The 16,947-nt window shown below is 40.4% G+C and overlaps 1 protein-coding gene across 1 annotated transcript; it reads left to right on the top strand.

Annotated features, from left to right (window-relative positions):
- Nucleotides 1-1,236: 1,236 nt before the first annotated feature.
- LOC110607627 (G-type lectin S-receptor-like serine/threonine-protein kinase At1g61370) lies at nucleotides 1,237-5,040 on the top strand. The gene is made up of 8 exons (XM_043951940.1): nucleotides 1,237-1,411; nucleotides 1,634-2,972; nucleotides 3,067-3,195; nucleotides 3,449-3,621; nucleotides 3,715-3,922; nucleotides 4,022-4,259; nucleotides 4,370-4,520; nucleotides 4,612-5,040. Exons 2-8 carry the CDS (start codon nucleotides 1,664-1,666, stop codon nucleotides 4,915-4,917), a joined length of 2,514 nt encoding a protein of 837 aa, XP_043807875.1. The 5' UTR covers nucleotides 1,237-1,411; nucleotides 1,634-1,663; the 3' UTR covers nucleotides 4,918-5,040.
- The last annotated feature ends 11,907 nt before the right edge of the window (nucleotides 5,041-16,947 follow it).

Raw genomic sequence — 16,947 nt, 5'->3', positions numbered from 1 at the left:
GATTGCAAATCAGTCGATACTCCGATAATGGTCAATCACGAGTTGAGCAAGGACTCAAAAGAAGGACCCACAGACAAAGGGAGGTACCAGAGACTGGTAGGAAAACTGATTATTTATCACACACCAGACCAAACGTGGCATATGCTGTGAGTTTAGTAAGTCAGCTCATGCATGATCCAAAACAAGACCATATGGAGGCAGCATTGAGAATCGTTCGATATCTAAAAGGAACAGCTGGGATGGGCATGTTGTTCAAAAAGAATGGTCATTTCAGTATCAGTGGATATACGGACGCAAGTTGGGCAGGAGATCTCTCCGACAGACGATCTACTTCAGGATACTTTACCTTTGTCGGAGGAAATTTGGTAACGTGGAAAAGTAAGAAACAAAAGGTGATGGCAGAATTCAGGGGAGTAGCAAAAGGACTGGCAGAACTCCTATGGATCAGAAAGTTGATGTTTGAGCTTGAATTCCCATCAAAGGATGCAGCTGAACTCCATTGTGACAAACAAGGCAGCAATAAGTATTTCTGAAAATCCAATTCAGCATGACCGAACAAAACATGTTGAAATAGACCGACATTTTATCGAAGAAAAGTTGGACAGTGGTCTGATATCTTTACCGTTTATTCGATCAGATGATCAATGGGCGGATATCCTAACCAAAGCAGTAGCTGGACGAATATTCTATAAGGTTTTGGGCAAGTTGAATATACTAGATCCACATAAACCAACTTAAGGGAGAGTGTTGGAAAAAATCTTCTGTCATAATTATAAATAAATCAGTGATCAAGTCTTACTATTTTTAATATAGCATGATTCTAAGACATAATTAAGGATACAATCAAAAGCCTAATTATTCATATTATGTACTATAAAAATTTTATAACATAGTACATGATAAGTAAAAAAATAAAAACAGTTTTTTTCCTTTAATTTCAATAAGGCAATTAGTTCGTGATGCACCGGTGGGTCACCACCTAATTTAAGATATTAGAAAAAAGATGAAAACTTTTCCCTCTAATGGGTAATGGTGTATGAAGTCGATGTAACTTATTTGAAGTTGCCTGCATATAAGACAATTCAACGGCTTGGGTTAGGTTAAATCGGCTATGGCTATAAATAAAACCCATTTGTTTGACAAGAAACCCACTTGATTGACTTGCCTCATCATTTTCCATCCTGTAGAATTAATTAATTTTAGCAGTTTATTATTTATTAATTAATAAGAATATAAAGTATTCCATTGTTGTTTCCTTGAACAAGCAGCAAAAACATTTCCTCGACAGAGTTCAAGAATAGCACCAGCATCCACGGAAGTGTAGAGTCTGGTGTGGGAGGAAACCCATCACCAGTTTGGAAGGTTATAATCCCAGTACCAAAGTCTCCCACTTGATTGATTTTGTCTACTGGTAAGAATCATTACATTCCTTAAGACAAAATCGTTGGCCTACTTTACTTGACTTGTGCAGTTATTGCCGGAATCTCCGATTTGATGTCTTTATTTCCCTCTTCTTATGCTGTCTATTAGTGGGGAAGACTCGTATTCCTTGAAAGTGGAAACTGCTGCTCCAGTCAAGATTAATCAATTCTTGTAATAATATCGATCTTATTATCTATTATTTTCATGTCAGTGAAGATGGTAATAGCATTTTAGAAATAACATGGGTAGAAGAGAGTTCATGGTGAAGTCTGGATTTTTGTGTTTCTTCTTGTTCAATTTGTTCTCATTTGCGTATTGTTCTGTAATTTATAACATAACTACAACCAGAGCTGTCTCACCAGAACAAACTCTAAACTCTCCTCGTCAAATTTTTGAGTTGGGTTTCTTTACTCCTAACAATAATTCTCGTAATCAATACGTGGGAATATGGTTTAAGGAAGTTTCTCCTCAGACTGTGATTTGGGTGGCAAACAGAGAGAATCCCATTACATCTTCCTCAGCGAGTCTCACAATTGGCAGTGATGGGAATCTGAGGCTTCTGGATGGGCAGAGGAACACTATCTGGTCGACGAATATTTCTAGCCAATCGAATAGTTCAATTGCTGTACTCTCAGATGATGGAAACTTCATTTTGAGGAACAGTATAACAGGAGATGATCTATGGGAGAGCTCTCAGCATCCGTCCGATTCTCTCTTGCCAGGCACATGGTTAGCCTACAATGAAACAACTGGGATGAGACTTACTGCAACTTCCTGGAGAAGTAACAATGATCCATCTATTGGGGACTTTACTGCTGGTGTACCACCGTTGACACCGCCACAAGCCTTCGTTTGGAAGGGATCGAAACCTCACTGGAGAAGTGGGCCGTGGGCCAAAACCAAGTTCATCGGAATACCAGAAATGAATGCTGATTATAAATGTGGACTCACACTTATAGAAGGTCTTCAGCCTGGAATTGCTTATCTCACTGTTAGTGTACTCAGGAACTGCAGTTACTCAATGTTTGTGGTTTCACCAGCAGGAGTTTTAAGGTTCTTGTGTTGGGTGAAAGAGAGGGGCTGGTATGCAAGGTGGGAGGCACCAGTCACTCCCTGTGAAGTCTATGGAGCCTGCGGACCGTTCGGGGTTTGCCTGAGATATGCACCAAATTTAACCTGTAGATGCTTGAAAGGGTTTGTGCCAAAGTCTGACGACGAATGGAGGAAAGGCAACTGGACCGGAGGATGTATCAGGCGAACTGAATTAAGTTGTGGGGGAAATACAAGTTCTGTTAATGCACAAGGAGGAAAACCAGATGGATTCTTGAAGGTTGGTGGGTTAAAACTTCCTGATTGGCATGAATACTTGAAGGTTTTCGATGAAAACGAGTGCCACCAGCATTGCTTGAGTAACTGTTCTTGCTCAGGTTATTCATATGTAAATGGAATAGGCTGTTTGTTTTGGACAACAAACCTTTTGGATATGCATGAGTTACCCTTTGGTGGAGAAGATCTTAATCTTCGCCTTGCGCTTTCAGAATTGGGTGAAAGTAATTACAATTGAACAACTTGTGAATTTCTTTGTTTCCATTTTATTCTTTTCTTGCACAGCAATTACTAATTGGGATCATTGTTATCTTGTAGGTGATCAGAAGACTCATATAAAGATCATTGTCAGTGTTATTACTGTTTCATCTGTCATCCTCATTGGTGCCATGTTTTGTTGTTTCTTGAGGTGGAGAGCGAAGAAAAGGTCTAAGCCTAAAACAAATGGTAAGAAACTGATTGCTACTTCAATGATGTTGTACAATGATCAGGCAACTAGATTTGACTTAAATGTTGAATTTGAAATGGATATGTTCATATGATATCTAGTAACAAACAACCAATGTTTTACAAGACATTATAGAAAAAGTCCTTAAAAAAGGTTTGACAGCTTAAAGTGCTAATAAAGGCTAAGCTTATTGATTTGAATTTTGTGCTTACTGATAGATGCTAAAGAAACACAAACGCTTTGATTTTGCAGCTCCAAGTGACATGTCTAGAGAAAATTCACAACCAATCATGTGGAGAAGCCCTTTAGAAGATGAAGATTTAATAGAGTTGCCTTTATTTGATTTCAATAACATAATGCTTGCAACTAACAACTTTGACATAGAGAACAAACTTGGGCAAGGAGGCTATGGTCCGGTTTACAGGGTAGGTACTTCAATTTTTTTTTTCCCAAAGGCAAAAATGTTTTACTTCATTGGAGAAAATAAAACATGGAGTGTTATTTTGTTTGGATATTAGGGAACATTAGATGGGAAGGATGTGGCAGTTAAAAGACTTTCTAGTAGCTCTAGTCAAGGCATAGGAGAGTTCAAGAATGAGATGAAGTTGATCTCCAAACTCCAACACAGAAATCTTGTCAGGCTCTTAGGTTGCTGCATTGAAAGAGAAGAGAAGATATTAGTTTACGAATACATGCCGAACAAAAGTTTAGATACTTATCTATTTGGTTGGTTTTCTTTCGGATTTTTTCTTTTCTAATTTCTTATAATCATTTTATTTTGTAGTGCGTGTAAAATGAACTTATGTTATCATATATATTGATTAGATACAACAAGAAAGGCTGAGCTTGATTGGACTAAACGTTTCAACATTATAATGGGAGTTGCTCGAGGACTTCTTTATCTTCATCGTGATTCTTGTTTAAGGGTTATACATAGAGATTTAAAAGTGAGTAATATTCTTTTGGATGAGAAGATGAATCCAAAAATATCAGATTTTGGTGTAGCAAGAATTTTTGAAGGCACACAAGATTTGGGAAGCACTCGCAACGTTGTAGGAACAATGTAAGTAATCTTATTTACCAAAATGCTTGCGCTTTCATGCTAGCTGGTAACATCGTCCATAAAACATAACGTACAAGTGCTAAATACTTTAGTTCTCTTCTCAAATACAGAGGTTATATGGCTCCAGAATATTCGTTTGGTGGCATATTTTCAGAGAAATCTGATGTGTTCGGCTTTGGAATATTGATCTTGGAAATTGTCAGTGGTAGGAAGACTAGCAGCTTCCAATATGATGAACAATACATGAATCTTCTATCTTATGTAAGTCAGCACTATAATCACATTGATGTTGTTCTTTTTCCTTGATTTAGATTTCGTACTTAATTGGGAAGAAAATGCAAATATTTTGCAGGCATGGCAATCATGGTCTGAAAGCAAGGGTGTAAGAATGATAGATGAAGCATTGATGGACTCATTTTCCTCTACAGAAGTAAGCAGATGTGTAAATATTGGACTTTTATGTGCACAAGATCATGCTGCTGATAGGCCATCAATGGCAGCCGTAGTTTCTATGCTAAGCGATGAAAAAACAAAGCTTCCTGAACCAAACCAGCCTACTTTTACGTTTAAAAGCATCTCCACCAGCAATTTTCAAGCACAAAGCAACTCTACACGGTCTGTAAATAAGGTCACGGAATCAATCATTGAACCACGATAAACGCCAACTTGTCGGTTAGCTTGTATTAGACTTTGATAATCTCACGCTTATCCTTGTTGTAGATTTTAGTCATACCTAGCTTGAGATTATTAGGGCTGTGTAATCGGTCGATTCAATTCGAATTTTAAATCGAATCGAACTGAAAAAATCAAATATTGAATTGTAAAAATATTAAAAACTGAAAAAATCGATTATAAAAATATAATCGAATTGATTCAAACTGATAAAAATCGATTCGGTTTAATTTGAAATTTATAATTTTTTTTAATTTTTTGCTTCTAAAAAAAATATACTGCAAAATTTTCAAATGCGTTCACGAAAAATTAAACGATTAGTAATTTTTAATAATAAAAATAAAAAATATATATATGAATATTTATAATAATATCAAAGATATAAAGAATTCAGAGAAAATAAGAATAGAAGATAGAATAAAAATAGAAGTGTCTTTGCTATATTATTCACAATGAACTTTTGCCGAGGCATAATAAAAGGATAGTACAATAATTTAATAAATATTTCACATAAATTTATTAATAAATATTGTCTGAATATATAATAATAATATTTAAAAAAATTTATATAAATCTATATAAAATTTAAAAATATAAATAAAATTAATATTTTAAATAATAAAAATATATATAATTAATTTTTTGATTTTTTGATTTTTTGATTATTTAACACGTTTAAATCAAATTAAATTAAAAATTGAATCGAATTAAAAATCGAATAAATTGAAAGAACTTTCTCATTAATCAAACTATTAAATTGAAATTAATCGGTTTGATTTAATTTTTCAATTCAAATCAATTTACGCTCATCCCTAGAGATTATTGAGTGTATACTATTTAAAATGAAAAATTTTATAAAAATTTAATTTAATTGGTTTTTTGAATAATTTTCTTATTTGTAATAAAAAAAATTTAATTCTTTTTAGTTTAATTGAATATAAGTTTGTGGATTTGAATTTGGCCTTTAGACTTTTAGGCTTATATCTCCCTTTCTTTTGGCCCATTAGGCCTTTAAATACAATTGTAACAGCATGTTGAAAAAAAAAAAAAAAAAAAAAAAACATGTATCAGTCCAATTTAAATCAGCAATTTCTTAAAAAATAATTTGTTGGACTGGACCAAATCAAAATCAAACTGAAGTCAAAATTTGAACTCTGCTCTCCAGTCTCCAATTCTTGATTTCAGGAATAAAACAGAATCAGACCAGGTCTAACTAGGGGAGAGCATAAATCGGTCTGAACCGAAAAACCGAACCGAACCGATCAATTTCGGTTTAATGGTTCGGTTAATCAAAATGTTCAGTTCGGTTCGATTAGTATTTTTCAATTTATTCGGTTCTCAGTTCGGTTCGGTTTAAACGTGTTAAATAATCGAAAAATTGAAAAATCAATTGTATACATAGAAATACTGATTTTATATATATTTTTAAATTTTATATAGATTTTTTAAATATTATTATTTTGTATTCAAACAATATTTATTGATAAATTTATGTGAAATATTTATTAAATTATTCTACTGAAAATTAAAAGCAGAAAATTAAAAAAAATTATAGATTTTGGTTTGAATCGAACCGAACCGAACTGATTTTTATCGGTTCGATTCGATTCAGTTATATTTTTATAACCGGTTTTTTCGATTTTTAATATTTTTATACTTCAATTTTTAGTTTTTTCGATTCAGAACCAAACCGATCGATTGAACAGACCTAGGTCTAACAGGAGAAATTAGTTATTTTTATCTTTTTGTTATTGGGTTGAAGTTGGGGAGTTTTAGATTTATTTTATTTATGATCAATGTCAAAACTTTATGCTGATTTATGATATAGCCTTTAAAATAAATTATATAAAAATAATTATTTTACACAGAATATATATTTATTATTTTATTTTTAATTATACAATACAATATTCATCTGTAATATTTTATATTTTCAGAATTGTATTATAAGTTTTTTAATTTATGAAATTCTTAATTAATTATGTTAAACATTTATTAAAAAATATTTTAAAGATATAATTTCAATAATTTAATCTAACAAGTTAATAAAAAAATATAGATAGTCAACTTTTTTTTAGTTAATTTTTTATGGTTAATTTTTAGTTAATTAATAGCTGTTGTTGTAATTTTATATTTAAAAAAAATTAATAAAAGCTTATGTAATTTTATATGTGATGATCTGAGATCCAATAGAATAGGGTTTTACAAGGGTTTTTGTATTGAAGAATAAAGTTTGGTCCATCTCTCTATAGGGGTATCCCTTTTATCCTTTCTGTCTGCTTGCTGATGACGTACTACGGCTCTCCTATGATTGGGCCACGCGTCTCTGCCATACAGATATGGGCGTACGAAGATATCAGGCGCCTGCTCCATGCGTAACGGCCTCTGATTCTCCCCCGTGCGTACGCTCGAACGGATCTGCCAGGCTGTATGACGAGTCTCGTTCTGGATCCTGGGCTGGGCCGAGAGCTGGGCTGGACGCGGAACCCAGGAGGAGAAGGAATCCGTGGGGAGGTTATACGGGCTGGGCCTATCTCGATTAGGAAGAATCTGGTGGAGTCCGGCCTCAGGGGTCTGATGATCCGGGCCTGTTTTACTTGAGAGAGCATGCGGGCCTTCCTTTCATGGGCCATGGCCTTAATCTAGGCCCAGGATTGGGGGTAGGGAAATCCAGCGGTCATCAATTGCCCCTTCACCTTCTTGGCAGTTATTGCTCTGACTGCCGAGGGGGTGAATATCGAGAACCATTATGACCGCGTCTGTTCGCGTACAGATGCCTTCATAACTCCCTTTCATCTTTTTGTCATTCCTCATTTCTTGAATCCTATCTGCCTCTTTCCCTTTCTGGCCTTTCCTTACCTCTCAGATACTCTGCTTTTCTTTACTTCCTTGTCATTATCGCCTAGACATGCTTCTTTTTCCTTTTCCATGAATATCTTTTAAAGATCCTGACATCGTGGGCTTAGAGTCTAGAGTTACTTTGCGCTAAGACTTCAGATTTTGAGTATATATCAGTGTTGACTCTTCTTCACTTCTAGGCCCTTTGTCGGAGAAAAGGAGTCTTTCCTTCCAGCAAGATTCTCCTGTTTTTTCCACAAAGGATGTATTTGACGCCTTCTTCAAACGGATTAAGGTGAGCCTAGGGTTTCATTGCTTTGCTGCCCCAGGGGTTTGCTTTAATCTTGCTTTCATTATTTTGACAAAAAATTATTCTGACTTGTCTCTGTTTGGAACTTTTTACAGTACCTGAGATAAAGATGGATCAGTCCCAACCTCTTGAAAATCTGATATTACCTCGAGGGAGTCTGAAGGTTGCTTCTGAGGTCCTTCTAGCAGGGCGGTTGATGGGTGGAGTCATTTGGCAGGTCGTTGAAACTGTTTTACCCAGATCGTCTGGCTGGCCTCCTCCTCTGGTTGTTGTTCGGGCTCCAAAGAGGCTATGGGCTATTGGGAGGTCTGTTTTGACTTTATCTTCCTTCGAGAAGGAAATTTCCCCGATGTCCATGTTGTCTGCTTTTGATATAAATGGAGGTGGCGAAAATGATCAATTTATTGTCCTCTTTGGTGTGGAGTACTTGTATTATGAGGGGCTGAAATTTGTTGCACTCAGTCAAGCTTCCGCCGATGCCTTCGAATATATGCTATGTGATATTCTTGAGGCCGTAACTCGAAGACTTATGTTTTTCATGCGTGACATACGAACAACATATAATATCTGAGCTTGTTCGAATGTACCGTGCATCACATTTGGGCAACCGAATGTTTGTCCATAGGGGAACAGTGAGAAATGCTTATGGGAATCAACTTATTCAGTTCTCCTATGATAACGAAGCAGGGTTCGGCCGACCTACTGAGCTCGTTTTCCGCATTCAAGAGTTCCTCTGTATCGAAAACTAAGATAGTGATAGGTGATAGTGATGTAAACGTAGACGATGTATCTGGTCATGTAAATCCTCTAAGGATAGCTTTTTGTTCTGTAATGTGGGTATTTGTAACGCGCTGTAATGAAACTTTCGTTTTTTCGTTCATATCCGAACTGTTCTTTATTATGCATGAGATGTTGAGACTCTTTTCTTCGTGGTTTTCTCTGAGAAGTCTACGATATTGTTTTTTCCTTCTTATTTTTTAATTGATCCGACCTGGAATCCATTTAGCCAGTCTGAGTTTTTAGTTTACTCTTTCCGAGCTGTACCGACCGACCTGCGAGCTTGCTTTCGGTTTACTTTGTCCAAGCGAGACTAATCCGACCTCCGAGCTTTGCTTTTAACCAATGGGTTGAGCTTCTGATCCATAACTTTCACTTTTCTGTTTTCGAGCTGGACTATCCAACCTGTGAGCTCTGTCTGTGTTCAATGAACCGAGCTCTAAGTTTCCTTAGCTTTCGATTTTACTTTTTCCGAGCTGAACTAACCGACCTGTGCGCTTTGCTTTTAATCAATGGGTTGAGTTTCTGACCCATAGCTTTGTAAGATTCCGAGACGTCTTCATCACTTCGTTCTGGGCTCCTGGCCTTTGCTTAATGATGATCCTTCTTAGGTGATAGGCTGGTCTGACCTTTATCATGCTTCCCTCTGTTTGTCTCCTTGGGTCTTTCTATGACTTACTCTTTTTCCTTAGTTTTTACTGCCTAAGCGGTGATGATGTGCATTTTGCGTGTCAGGTCGTCCTGAGGGAGAGATTCGACTGGAGCTCGGTTTTAAGGTTTTGACAACTTGAGTTTGTTTTATGCGAATAGCGTGTGGGCCTTCGGCTGATGGGCTATTGTCGTGGGCCTGGCCCTTTGTAGGGGTGGAGAAGCCCAGCGGTCATCTCCTTGCCCCTTTACCTTCTCGCCGGTTATTATCTAACCGTTGAGAGGGTAAACTTCGAGAGCAATTAATGATCGCGCCGCTCCAAGACAAAACTGCTCAGAACAACGTTTCATCTCATTATTGCCTTTCACTTCGAATTCTCCCTGTCTTCTGAAGAAACTCGCTCTCTTCTGCTCTCTGTTTTCCTGCAACTTCTTCTGTTTTTTCCATCCTATTGTGTTTTCAGGTACGCTTCTTTGCTCTTCCATGGAGGGTCCAAAGCTCCCAGATGTCGCTAATCTTAGGTCGCATATCACTTCTTCTACCATAAATAAACATATTTCTCGAAGGTATCAAGATACTCCGCTTTATCTTATTCGAGCTCCTTTCCAAAATGAAAGGATAGTTCTTCCAAACCCTCCCCCCCTGGTTTGATGGATCCCTAGAGGGGGCGTTGTATAGTCTTTTTTCTCAAACAGAGGGATTTCGGTCTACCTTTCCCTTTTACTCCTTTTTTTGTCGATGTTTTCCAATACTTCGGGGTAACCCCCCGGATGTTATCCCCAAATTCTATTCTGTTCATGAGTTGTTTCGAATCCATCTGCCGAAGCTGGGGTTTCACACCCACGGCCTGTCTGTTCGTCACTTTCTTCCGTCTCGTTAGGGCGGTGTAGAATTTCTATTATTTTTCCCCCCGTAGTGGGTTGTCTCTTTTCACGGGCTACAAGGATTCCATAAAGGGATGGGTTGAGAATTTCCTTGTGGCGGAGCTGAAATTAGAATCCGCCTTATCATGGGGAGTGGATCTAAGTTGGGAGGATGTTCCTCCGGGTTGCAATGACCTGCCCCGGTTGAGCCTTATTGAGCAGGTGGGATTGCTTCGACTGACTTCTGTTGAAAAGAAGTATGACGTCGAGAAGTGTATGTTCGTGTCTAATCTTAGGGATATCCGGGACACGGGTATAGTGCCTCGTCCAATGACTCTGTTTCTTTGTTGTAAATGATATTATAAAATGCGCTAATCCTTTATAGTTTTGTGTTTTTGCAGCTTCTCTCGTTGAAATGGAAGAGATCAGGCATCCGAAGTATTTAGTCATGTCTCGGGATAATATGCATGCAATTTTTGATGCCCTTCGGGCTGGGCGTTCTGTGCCTGAGATCGCTACAGAGGTGGCTCAAGTTGCTTCTTCCAAGAAAGTTAGCCGACCTCCTTCCAAGGCTTCCTCTCGAGATCCTAAACTGAGCTCTCGAGGCTCTAAGTCATCTCGGCCCTCTAGTCGCGGCAAGTCGGCCTTGACTATTAAGCCTATTGAGGAATCTAAGTCTGCTCAAGGTTCTTCAGAGGGTGTGAGGGAAGTTTCTCTAGCCATTGTGGAGCAGACCGGGGTCGTTGAACAGGCACAGTTGGGTCTTGCTCGTTCTTCTGAAGAGGTGTCAGGGGGAAACTTTAAGTCCCCCATTACCGAGGATGAGGAGGCCCCTGGGAAGGGAAAAGAGATCGTCCTTGTGGAGGATGACGTCTTGGAGGCGCCTGCCAAGGATGCCCCTGTCCCTGTGGGGGTCAGGTCTGAGTCTAGAGACTCCGTAGGGAAAACCGGGGACAAGCGTCTAGTGCCTCATGGAACACCTGCCCCCCCTCCTGCCCAGAAGAAGCCCAGGGTTTCCAAAGGATCTTCTCCTGCCCTTCCTCCTATTGGGAAGGGAAAAAATGTCCCTGTTGTACCTCTATTGTCTTCTACTGACGACACTCTGAACGTAGCGGACATCACTTCTCAATCTTCGGCCGATGCCGTCGCCGAATTTCTTAGAGAACGGATGTTCGGCGGAGCTACAGAGACCTCGGATCCACGCCTGCTTGCCCTTACTGGTTTTTTGGCCAGCTCTACCAAGGAGCAAGCGTCCTTCCGATCCCGATCTCGTGAAGAGCTTGGGAATACAATCAGGGAGATGCTTTTGATGGTAAATTACTTTTCTCTCTCTTTTGATCTTCTTTATTTCTTTCTTTTGACGGTTGTCCTCCCTTACTAGGTGACGGGCCTTTTTATGGAGGTGGACGCTCGCGACCACTCCCTCCGGGAGTCCGTGGATCGCCGGATTGAAGAGGCGCGTCTGGAGGAGAATATATCTGCCACCAATGACGCCAGGGGCAATCTTATAGCTGCCCGGGAACATTCCTAGTCCCTCCAGGCGGAGTTGCACTCTGCGCTGGAGGCCCTTAAAAGAGCCGAAGACAAAGCGGCTGAGGCAGCAGAGCATGCCAAATCCCTGGAAGCTGAGTTATCTCGTACTCGCAGGGTTCTCCAGGAGTCTGATGAGAGGACGGCTGAGGTAGAAGTTCGTTGTGTAGAAGTTTTAAAGCAGCTGTCCTCTATGACAGCGGCTCTTCAGGAAAGAGATGAGGCTATAAGTCAGAGGGATGAAGTCCAGTGCCAATATGAAGCCTTAAAGGCTAATTCTGAAGAACTTCAAGTTCGCCTGAATGAGGAGAATGCTCAGAAGGAGAGGGCCTTAGCTCGGGTGGAAGTCCTTGAGCAGGAGCTGAGCACGAGCTCTGAACGTATCAGAGTCCTGGCTTCATCGGCGGAGGAGTCCCAACTTCGCCATCAACAGCTTAACCATGAAGTCAGGACTTTGGAACGTAAATGTTCTGTAATACCCGACTAGACTCCGGTATCGGAATTCCTACCGTCCGGTGGAATCTCGGATGTCGGAGACCTCTAGAAGGGTAAAACCATGTTTTCATGAAATGTTTTAATGTTTTTGATGATTTTAAGTAAAGAGGAAATGAGTTTTTGAATAAAAACAACCTTGGAGGAAAGCCCAGGTTCGGCCGCCGAACATGCAGGCTTTTTGGGCGTGCCTTAGGCCCCCGAAGGCATAGGTTGAGGAAAGTCCAGGTTCGGCCGCCGAACATGGCATGCATGCGGAGGCACGTTCGGCCCCCGAACGTGGCCTGGCTAGCCACTATAAAAGGGTCCCTTAGCCGAAAACGGGCGAGCTTTTCTCCCCATTGTCGGCCAAGGTGAGTTCTCCGCCGTTCCTCACCAATCTTGAGCCTTTTCCTTCAAATCTTTCAAGTTTTTCACAAGTTTTGCTTTCCTTTGAAGATTTTCGAGTTTAAAGCAAGTTTTGGAGCTTTGAGGTTCAAGAACTCAAAAACCTCCCACCTCCGAGTTTAGGACGTCTCTCTCTCGATCTTCAAGAGGTAAGAGCCGATCTTAAGCTCATTTTATATTTAAAGTAAGTTTTATGCAAGATCTATGGGGTAGAATGCATGTTTAGCTCATAGTTAGGTTTTTGAGTTAATGTTATGTTTTGAGCAATGTATGTTGGATTTGTGTTGTTGCTGTGTGTTGTAGTTGGGGTTTTAAGTAGTTTGAAACCCCTAGGAGCCAATGTATGTATATTTGCATGATTTGGTGAGTTATATGCATGTTGGAATGGAAGGGAGAAGATTTTGTGCAAAAGGAGCCAAGTTTCTGCCCTTTGGCAGAAACCAGGTTCGGCAGCGAAGGAACTTTCGGCCGTCGAACATGGCTTGGGAGGCAGGCCTTTCGACTGCCGAAGTTGCCCCCGAAAAGAGACTTTCGTCTCTGTCTGGGACTTTCGGCCGCCGAACCTGCCTGGGTTTCGGCTCTGGAAGGACTTTCGGCTGCCGAACCTGTCGCCGAAAGTGCCCTGTCCAGCCTTCCTTTGCATGTTTTTGCATGATTATTTTGAGGTATTTTAGGGGGTTTTTGGGGGATGTTTTTAGAGTTATGTTCTAGTTGTTTGGTCCCTCATTTGAGTCCACCTGTGTAGGTTCGGACCCGAGGAACCGAGGACCCCAACAGTGAGTTAGCTGCATCAGTATTTGTCAGAGCTAGCCAGAGGTGAGTAGAATAAACCTTTATGTTTTTAAAGCAAATGAATTACACAGTTGAGCATGTTCATGCATCATGAATGCCATGTGATGAATTAGGTTGTTTGCATTAGAATCCACGAATATGTTGCATTGCATTTATGATGTTGATGTGGATTGGTTATTGGATGAACCTTTAGTCCTCATATGATATGATGATGTTACGGCATGATATGGTATGGAAGTCCAGGTTGTACCCATTCTACGTCCCTGGCACATTGGTATGTTATGATATGTTATGTTAAGAGAAAGACCGGTTGTACCCATTCTACGTCCCGGCACTTTGGAATGTAGAGGACTATTAGTGACAATACCATCCGAGACGTGATTTGTTGTGATGTGTTGCATTACATGATGGCATGAGATTTAAAGGTTGTTTTCTATTATTCTGCTCACTGGGCTCTAGTAGCTCACCCCTTTTCCCTAATCCCCCAGGATTGCAGGTGCGGGCTAGACAGAGAAGTCAAGAAGAGTAAAGTCTTATATTTGTAATAGTTAGAAAGTGGACATAATAAATTGTAAGATAATGTAAAGTTGAATAGTCATGTTATGTATAATGATATTGAGGATTAGAAGTTGTGCTTGACCCTATGGATGTTGTTATCCCTTTTAAATACATGATCTTAGATGTTTTATGATGTAGATGTTAGCCAACTCAACACATGTATATCGCCCATTGGGGCATTGATGAGATCTCACAGAGGGGTCAAGTTTATGATTAAGATTATGTTTAGTGCATGCACAGGTTGAGTTTGGTGTATGAGAAATGAATGAAAGAAAAGTTTTAATTTTTATGTATGATTGTTGATCATGTATGGGATTAAACAGGTTTACAGGTTATATGTCAGGCTTGCTACGGGTCCCGGCGGCCTTAAGCCGATCTGGATCCTAGCGCCGGTAGCGGTCCGATTTTCGGGTCGTTACATGTTCAGCCCTGCTCGAGGTGGTGAAACATGCTGAAGGCAAGGTCCTACTAGAATGCGAGAGGTGTCTAGCAAAATATCAGGAGTCGGAGGAGCTGAAAAGAAAGATTGAGCAGGCCTGTGAAGCTCACCTTCAGGACTACAAGGATTCTCCTGAGTTGAAGGCATTTATAGTTGAGGCCTGTGAAACACATCTTGACGAATATAAAGCCTCTGCAGACATGAAATCTGCTGTTCTTCGAAAAGCCTTCCGCATGTATGTAACTGGTTACAATCGCGGTATAAGAGAGGCTAGACATGCTCCTGATACTCCTCTGGCAAAGCTTCGTATGGCCGAAGTGGACTCTGATGGTAAGCCGGTGTTGTATGGAGAAGATGATTTCCCTATGCCTAGAGGGGACTGTCGCGTTGGAGGTCCGTTGGCTGTATCTTCTGAAGAGGAATCTGAGTCGGATGGGGAGGACCTGGGAGCCCTTGAGTCTGAAGGAGGCGACCCCGAATCTGAAGGGGAGGACCTCAATCCAGGGTTGGAGATTGCCCCTGTTGTTGATACTAAGACATCTGATCCAAAGGATGCCGGGCCTTCTCCAGATATAGTTGTAAATAAACATAATGTAGGCGAGGATGTTCTTACAAATGTAAGTCCTTTAAGGACTATCTTTCCTTCAACCTCGTCCGATAAGTAGATTGTAACAGCCCTGTATTCTTAATGAAATTTTAATTTCTGTTTACTTGAGCTGTTTTTCGCTTTATAATTTATCTCTCCTTCTCGTAACTGTAATGCTTACATTGTATATTTTTATTCATAAGCTTTTGCTGAACTAGATTAGCCTTTAGTCATGAGCCCGATTCTTAGCTAACTGTCTGAACTTATAAGTCAGATCACATACCTTCTAATGGTGATTAGCAGGGCTGCCTTTTTGCTTTTAGTTCTGTCTTGCCAGGAAATGAAGCTGAGGTCCTTTCTTCCCAAATTTCCCCCTTTACCTCCTCAACCTTTCATTACATGAGTGTTGAGGGGGTAAACGATTGTTTCCTGTTTCCTTGGTTATGAGCTCGGATGTCTATGTATGGCGAACTGACTCGAGTTATGAGTACGGTCCTCTTTTTTTTTTTTTTTTTTTTTTTGAGCTGAGAGCTCGGCTCTTCACTCTTTACGTAGGCTTTTACACCTATGGCTTGTGATGCTTCGTATATCCCTGGGTATCTTCCAGGTTATTTGCTGTCTAGACCTCGTTGTAAGCGGAGCTTAGCGTCAGCGATCACTTTTTAAGTACCTTTTGGCCATAGTGCTCCGAACTCCTTCGGGAGATCGGAGTTTGGCCTTGCTTTGATGCCTTTGGACGCATCTTTTTGTGAGGTTGGAACTGTATTTTTATGAATTGTCCCTGCATATGATATGGGGATTTTTTGCTTAGAGATGGTCTTAAGGCCTTCTCCAGCTGTTTTTTATTTTGTTTTCCCGGGAGTTCTTAGGGGATCCCGGTCTTCTTTGTGTTTCCGAGACGACCTCGGGGCCTCGCCGGCTATTTTTACTCCAGGAGATCTTACGGAATCCTGGCCATTTTTGTATTTCCGGGACGACCTCGGGGCCTCGCCGGTTCTTTTATTCCAGGAGATCTTATGGGATCCTGGTCATTTTTGTATTTCCGGGATGACCTCGGGGCCTCGCCGGTTGCTTTTATTCCAGGAGATCTTATGGGATCCTGGTCATTTTTGTATTTCCGGGATGACCTCGGGGCCTCGCCGGTTGTTCTTGCTCTAGGAGATCTTACGGGATCCTAGTCATTTTTGCATTTCCGGGATGACCTCGGGGCCTCGCTGGTTGTTCTTGCTCCAGGAGATCTTACGGGATCCTGGTCATTTTTGTATTTCCGAGATGACCTCGGGGCCTAGCCGGTTGCTTTTATTCCAGGAGATCTTATGGGATCCTGGTCATTTTTGTATTTCTGGGATGACCTCGGGGCCTCGCCGGTTGTTCTTGCTCCAGGAGATCTTACGGGATCCTGGTCATTTTTGTAACTCCGGGATGACCTCGAGGCCTCGCCGGTTGTTTTTGTTCCAGGAGATCTTACGGGATCCTGGTTATTTTTGTTCCGGGGTGACCTCGGGGCCCCGCCGGCTGTTTGTGCTCTCAATTTGGTTTGCGGTGTCAGGAAATCTAGGGGATCCTGTACACCTACCTTTCTTTTTCATGGAGGAATATTATTCATGATAATAAAGATAATCTCATTGTGTAAATAACTTGTTTCTTCCATATTTATCAGAAAACAATGTTTTTCTTTACAACTATATCAAGGGAAATACCTCTTGAGGTGTTGAATATTCCAAGCGTGGGGCTCCTGGTTCCCTTGCATATCTTCAATCCGGTATACTCCTGGCCGGACTACTTTTGTTACCTT

Source organism: Manihot esculenta, chromosome 16 (genome assembly GCF_001659605.2).
Source record: "Manihot esculenta cultivar AM560-2 chromosome 16, M.esculenta_v8, whole genome shotgun sequence".
NCBI classification, from domain to species: domain Eukaryota; kingdom Viridiplantae; phylum Streptophyta; class Magnoliopsida; order Malpighiales; family Euphorbiaceae; genus Manihot; species Manihot esculenta.
The sequence above is the reverse complement of the archived record's forward strand: the minus strand, read 5'-3'. Positions and strand labels throughout refer to the sequence as shown.